Below are 7,255 nucleotides of genomic sequence, written 5' to 3' on the forward strand. Positions count from 1 at the left end.
AGTTCTGAACCAGCCCTCTGATAGCGAGGGCTCTTTAATTAGGACTTTATCGGAGGCCGGGCTGATTAAAATGTGCTGAAAATAATTGAGATCTGGACATCTGGCGGAGAAGGCAAATCTTCTGAAGGGATACAATTGTTGGAGGAGCCCAGCTGCATGGAAGAATAGAAGCGGCGGGGAGGGGGACGCGGACGGGGCAAGAGATTCAAAGCAGGAAGGTTCCCCCCCCCCCCAAGCCTTGGCAAAACCGTCAAGGTAATATCTTTCCCACGCTGGAAAACTCGTCTGAAACCTAAACTTCAACCTTGACTGATTCAAAGCAAGAACATTATATTCGTGCCCAAAACATTGTTTGCCAGCTTCTCCAAATTCTTCCCAGCCACCCAATGAAACCTTGGTGTCCTGCCATAGTGCTCTCCCCTGCCCTCTCTTGCGTTCGCCTGTTTCAGCTAGAAAGACGCTGGTGGTTTGTTTTTATTCTGGATTATCGTTAACTTTCTTCTCTACAATTTTTAAAAAAATCATACTCTTCCTCACCGTTGGTCTTGTGATGCAGTAATTAAAGCAAACCAGCATATTGTTATCACCAGCTTTCTCACTTTCGAGTATATAAAAGATCGGGGATCTAAGTTTGAATCTAAGGTATCTGGACGAACCTGTCACTCATCAGGACCAGGACTCACGTTGCCAGGAAACCCATATTTATCAATGCGCTCTTTTGAAAATCAAAAGTATGGATATTTATTTTCTTCATATCAAAACAGCAGTTATAAGAACTGGAATTCTTACTTTACAAGCATAACTGCCCTACCGAAGTAAATTATTTTCTTTCGCTATTCTGATTTAATATAATGTATAGCCTCTGGCTTCTGACAGAATTACCGTGTCTCGGACGTAGGACGTATGGACAAAATGCACGCCTCCAAAAGCGATTTCTCATCACTAAACAAGGCGAGGAGAACTAATGCAATTGTGGAACTTCTTTTTAGCACTTTTCAACAACACTAATCTGATTTATTAAAAACAGAATATAAAAGTTGCTGTTGATTAATGTGTCCACGGGAAAGCATGGATTTAGGATAAATTGTGCTAATTTCCCCTGCATTCTTTTAATGTTAACAAATACATTTATCCTGCTGTCATTCGAACTCTTTTCCTATATCTATACACCAGCTAATCTAGAAAGATTCTTTTGCAGCAACTAACAAAAACTGACATCAAATATATTTCTGGTCTCACACACAAAAGTAAGAAGGGATGTGAATTTTAATCGACACATGATAAAGTGATATAATGCAAAACAATTCTAACTGCAATAAGAGAATTCCAAGGCAATGTTCTTCAAAAAAAATTTACTGTATATATTATATATGCATATATGTTCACAGGTATGTATGTGCATGCATACATACAGGGAGAATACATGAAGAACATGCAATTGGATCAACATAGCAGCAGAGGTTCTAATCACTTATATCTGAGTTTGCTTATTTCCTTCTCCTTCCCAACCGATTTTCCTTTTGTGTTGTATATTTTCAAATGGCAAGTCTTTGTCTGGGAGCCTTTTCTGAATGAGGAGTGGAATAAAAATAATATCTAAATGAAAATAAATGAAAATCAACTGGTGGCGAACAGGTTGGCAGTTCACATCAAAAGAAATTGAATTGCACTTCTGTTCCATTCTGACAGTTTTGATAAATTTAACTACCCTCCCCCATGATACACAGAAACCCACACATTATATAGGAATCATCATCATGATGTGGAATTCGCTAAGGAGTCAGAAATTGTCAGACCCAATAACCAAACATCAGCATTCCAGTAGAGCAGGGTCCATAAAAAATTACTATTGACCCAGATGCAAGAACTTGATTGGGGGGAGGGAGAGAGGTTAACTGCTATTTAGAAAAGGAGTGGCTTCCCGAAATAATAAAAGAGATTGCCTCCCTAACCTAACATTTTGCAGAACAAAGCTCTAGGTCTTAAAACCCGCCAACAAGGTAACACTTCCTTAAAAAGGAATTTTAAAAGTTTTCTCTCTCCTCACTTTATCCGTGGAAGTGTTACAAATTTTAGCCATGCTGATTTGGTAACTTCCTTAAAATAATGATAAATTGAGTGGTTTCGTGCAAAAGTAAAACTTGGCGAACTGTATGAACTGCGTGAACTATTGTGAACTGTTAATTCGATTAAATGAATTCTTACTGGAAATTAATCATACTTTGGGCTGCTCTGCATTGTTCCAGAACCGCATTTTCAAGGGACAATTGCAAAGTAAGCAAAAGGAGGTCCGCTTTTCTCCAAGATGCCTTCCCTCCAAGACGCTGTTGAGAGCCTCAATCTGTGTAGTATTGCAACAGATCAAGTTACAGAAGCAAACACTAGTAATTATGGAATTCACAACAAATAATTCTCTGGAATTCACCAATAATTATATATATAGTACTTCCACTTCATGCATCTGCTAAAGTAAGCTATTGCCTAGGAAAACTAGTCAACTAGTCAACTCAACTCAGGTCGCAATAAACTGTTCAGGTGACAATCCACCTGGAGATTCCCCCGAATTGAATTGGGGCTGCAGGGTCTAAGGTTAGGTCCCACTAATTTCGTAGTAGAGGACACGCCTTTCTCTTTTACATAATCTAGATGAAAACAAGAACAATTTAGCATTTTAGTTGAATAATTGTTCCAAGCTGCTTCCAGTTTTACAGTCACCTGTTTTCCTGTTCCTAAACAGAAGAGCAGCCAGAATAAGAATATGTCTCGATTCGAGACAAATTTCCTTGAGTCACTGGGATTCTACATATTCTTATTTGGACGTGTCTTCTACCGAAATCAATAGAATTTATATGTCTAGGTCAATTTATTTGTTTAGGGTGCAGCAGAGGTTCCGAGCTTAACTGTTCTTATAAACTCCCGAGTCTAAAGAGATAATAGTGCAGTTCTACACACGTCTTCTCAGAAGTAAACCCCACTGAGTATCTTGCTACTTACTCCCAGGAAAGTGCATTTAGGATCGCAGTTTGAGTCCTATGGATTTCAATAGAACTTACTACCACACACTTATTGCTGAGGATGGGAGGGGTTACTGTTTAGTACACCGTTCCCCTGAGAACTTACACCTTTTAGACTATAGCTTTAATATATTCCTCTACAATATTGTGTAAAAAATTTTATTCAGCCAAGCTCTGCGCGGAAAAAAACCCCACGCGTTTCAGCACAAGGCAACTCCTTTGCAGGTTTAGCTTCTCAATATGAGCAGGTCTGCCAATTGCCTAATGTTACCTTTCTCCTACCCCCAGCTCTTAAACAAACAACAACGCTGCAGGGGGGGAACCATTATATGATAATTCGCACCATCTCCAGTTTTTATAGACTGGCAAAAGAATCCCGCATGCAAGCTGCACAAGGTAGCTTATGGAATTTAGTTCCAGTCAAGTCAATCTTAAAATTCCTCTTGGTAAGTGTCATTCCCGCGGTTTGGTTTCTGTAACATTAACCAAACATTTCGCAGGGTAATCAAGAGCGCCATTATGTACTTTGCCAGGATATCTCCAAGTAGCACTACAACCTGTTAGCTAAAAAAGGAACGAAGTGGGCGTGTGTTCAGAGCACGGATTTTAGAGTTTTACTAACACCAGGCACCACTGGAGTGAGAATAAATAAACGAACGCTAACTGACAGGAAGACTGATATCCCAAAGAACTGTTAAAGATAGTTTACACACACATACACGGGGAATTTTTTGCACATGGGGTAAGGCAATAACAGCGAGTCTTCTCATAAACTCATTTAGGCTGCAATCCTATGTACACCTACATTCCTTAAGTACAGTTATTAGAAGAAAGTAAGTCCTGTTGAACTCAGCATCGCTACTAGGGTGGAGAAGTTTGTTTTCCTGAAACACCACTGAATCTACCTCTTTGAAGGCCGCTAGGAAAAAAGAAGTCTGCGGAGTTTATGTTCATCCGGTACTTGAACAGCCGGAAAGGCTAACACTAAAAATGGCAGCTACCACAAAATCAGTGCTAAGTGTTCCACTGACTGTACAGTAGTGAATCTGTATCGCAGCACCCAAAGAAGAAGCGCCGGATAACTTCCACCCCCTTCCTTCCAGCTTCATGTGGGGCGTTAAATGTCATAATTGTTACACATGGCGAATACTTCAGGACCGCAATTGATTAGAAGCTCCGACGCTTTGAATTGCAGTTTTGAAGCCGCAAACCCTCAAACCGCTTAATCTCGTAGTAATTTCTCTGCATGTGTGGGGGGCGACTATAATTCACAACGCAATCTGGATAGGACACAATTAAAGGCATGCCCCATTGTCGCCTATCAGATGTTTTTTTAAAAGTTAGAATTATCGTTTTAAATTACATGGGGTGAGTGCCACTGGCAGCTAATACACCCCAACACCCAGCTCGGAAGTATTCACCTGCCGCCTGCTTAATCTGGTACCTATTGCTTTCCCCGTAGTCTGAAATGGGAAATTCCAGAGCAGCCGAACCTCACATTTCTAGCAACCCGATTTTTATCTTCCTTCAAAAGCAACTCCCGTTCGATTCCACATAGACACGGCTGTCGTTTGGACTGAGAAGGGGTATATTTACAATGCAGTCAAGCCAACAATGCACATCCCTACAATGGTTAAGATTGCTGGCGTACTCTCGGCGAAGTACGGCTGCAATCCTATGCGCACTCCCTCGGGAGGAAGGCTGCAGCGTGACTTGCCCCTTGAACTCGGCGGTACTTGCTTTCGCGTGGACTCGCATTGCAGCACGTGTGCGTCGGAACACACGTGTGAACGAAACACCAGTGTGAACTTTCCCCCTGAAATATCTAGATATTTATACACAGGCCGCCGTATATACCAACTCTTTATGTAACAACTGGGTTGTAACAGCCTGTGGCTAAAGGCGGAGAGCGGGGATAGCGCAACAGACCAATGATTAGATCTGCCCGCCTGCGAGCCTGGTTCTGATTCGGGTTCCCACGTTTGCCACCGCCGGCTTGTGGTCCAGCGATGGCACCGTCCGACGGGAGCATCTTCCAGCCCTTGCTGTCAATCACGGCGCGGGAGGCGAGCGAGAACCCCCGAGGCAGCCAGTGAGGCTGGCGCGCGGACGCGGCGTGTCCAATGGACGCGGCGGCCTTACCTTGGTTGCGGATGGCTTGCTGGCTCTCGAGGCAGTTGGGCAGGTAAGGGCCGCTGGGAAACATCCTGGCCTGGCTGGCGGGCGCTTGGCTGGGCGGCGGCGGGGGCGGCGGCGCGAAAGGGCCGTAGCGGCAGGCTCCGGCGGTGCCGGTGAACTGGCCGGAGAAGTGCACCGTAAAGGCGCTCAGGCACTGCTCCTCGTGAGCCTCCGTGGCGCTCCAGCTGGGCTCCTGCTTGATGAAGGCCGAGTGCGGCGCCAGCGAGCCGTACGACGCTCCGGGCGGGAAGTCCAGCACAGGCGCCCACTGCGCCGCGCCGCTCACCGGCATGGGGCAGTTGCCGTTGCCCGGCAGGGAGGGCACGGCCGGAGGCAGCAGCGCGTTCAGGTCGCGCACGTCCGAGCCCATGGCGTCGCCGCAAACTTTCCGCCGGGGCGCCGGGAACCACTCGCTGCCGCCGCCGCCGCCTCCTCCTCCTCCGGCGCCGGCGCTGCACTTGCTCCAAGCGCTCTGGCCCCTGCCCGGGTCCGGCTGAAGGCACCAGGCGGCCGAGCCGAGCCCTTTCGGCGACGCGGGGTCCGGGTTGGGCACGCAACTCCCCGGCTCCAGCCCTGCGGGAGCGGGCAAAAGCGACAGCGCGAGGTTGGTCTCCAGGGTCGCCTTCGGGTCCGGCGGACAGCGAAGTTGAGGAGACACAGAGAGACAGAGAGCGGGTGTGAGGGAAAAGAAAGGCGAGCGAGGCAAAAAAAAAAAAAGCAGAGTGCGGGACTGGCGGGAAGCGGCTGAGGGGAAGACCTGGCCTGCTGAACTGGCTGCGCGGGAGGAGGGAGGCGCGAACTGACTGACTGAGGAGCCGCCTTGAACTTCTTACCTCAGCGGCGGCTTTGCCCTGAAGTCCCCAAAGCTCAGCTAATTGAGAGGGGGGAGCCGCGCGAGGCGGCAGCGGCAGCAGAGGAGGAGGAGTCAGTGGCAGCAGCAGCAGCAGCAGCGCGGGCGCTCCCTTCACACTTCGCTCGGCGCCTCAGCCGCCTTCGCGCGCCTCAGAAGCACTCGCAGCCCCGGGCGCAGGCAGGAGCGGACAGGGCAGACGCCTCTCGCTGCGGCTCTCCCGCCACTGCGCGGGCGGAGGGGCGGAACACCGAGCCCTCCCGCATCCCGCGGAGCCCTGAATTCAGCCACCCGACCTCAACACACCCGGGTTTCTTTCCCGGGCAAGCTGAAGGCTGCTGAGGCGAAATGGTCGGAGGCTGGCTTGGCTCCATAAGCGGCTTAGTTTGCGAAGGGAACTTTGACAAGGCTCAGGGAGAGAAAAGGCGCTTGGAAGCGGAAGATGCCCAATCCAGCCCCCGGCCTTTCCAAGGAAATGCCCCTTCCTGGATGAAACCCTGGGAGACAAGGCGGACCACGCTGAGGAGCCAGGCTATCCCCACGTGCCCACATAACACCTGTTCTCAATACTCGTCCCTCAGTGCTAAAAAAATAACCGATCTTGTAGTATGGCAGTCCTTACACTTTGGAACTCCCTGCCCCTTGACATCCGTCAGGAACTTTCGGAGAGCTGCTTATAATATTTAGGCCAGCCTGACCGGACATGGAGAAGTTATGTGTGTTTAGCTTATTGCTGAATTTAGTTTTTGAATGTTTTGATTCCGGCTTTATACAGTCAAGCGATGCACAAAATTTGTTAAATAAATAAGACGGACCAGGAGTTTTAAAGCACGCCCCGCCCGCAATAATCCTAAACAGGAGGTCCTGGGAATTGTAGCTCTGCGTGAATTGTAGCTCTACAGTTCCCAGGTTTCTTTGGAGGTCCTTTAAATGCACGCTGTGTAGCAGCCTATGTCTTCGGAGTATGTCCGTCCATCATCTAGAAGCACACAAGGATTTAAGAAGTTCTTAAAGACATCCGATTGGGGTCGCAGATTCCCCTAATGCGCCCAGTGTTACGTGGCACAAATATATTCCATCCTCTTCTTCTTCATTTCATATTCATTAGGTTGGCCGGCTGCCATCCGAGAGTGCTTCTTCCTGAATTTCACTGGAGGCCGAATCCTGCTTTAGGCCTCCCCTGCCATGTGCTTTTATGGAAGCCGGTCTAGCT

General features: G+C 47.7%; 1 protein-coding gene across 3 annotated transcripts in view; it reads right to left on the reverse strand.

Moving 5' to 3' along the window:
- The window catches only part of WT1 (WT1 transcription factor), a 52,755-nt gene extending 46,736 nt beyond the window's left edge, over window positions 1-6,019 (reverse strand). For all 3 annotated transcript variants that reach the window (XM_081165562.1, XM_081165561.1, XM_081165560.1), the window contains exon 1: window positions 5,157-6,019. In XM_081165562.1, coding sequence (XP_081021688.1) covers window positions 5,157-5,562 — 406 coding nt within the window. In that variant the 5' untranslated portion in view covers window positions 5,563-6,019. The remainder of the gene's footprint in view (window positions 1-5,156) is intronic.
- Window positions 6,020-7,255: the final 1,236 nt, after the last annotated feature.

The sequence above is a fragment of the Podarcis bocagei genome, assembly GCF_964188305.1.
Source record: "Podarcis bocagei genome assembly, chromosome: 1".
NCBI classification, from domain to species: domain Eukaryota; kingdom Metazoa; phylum Chordata; class Lepidosauria; order Squamata; family Lacertidae; genus Podarcis; species Podarcis bocagei.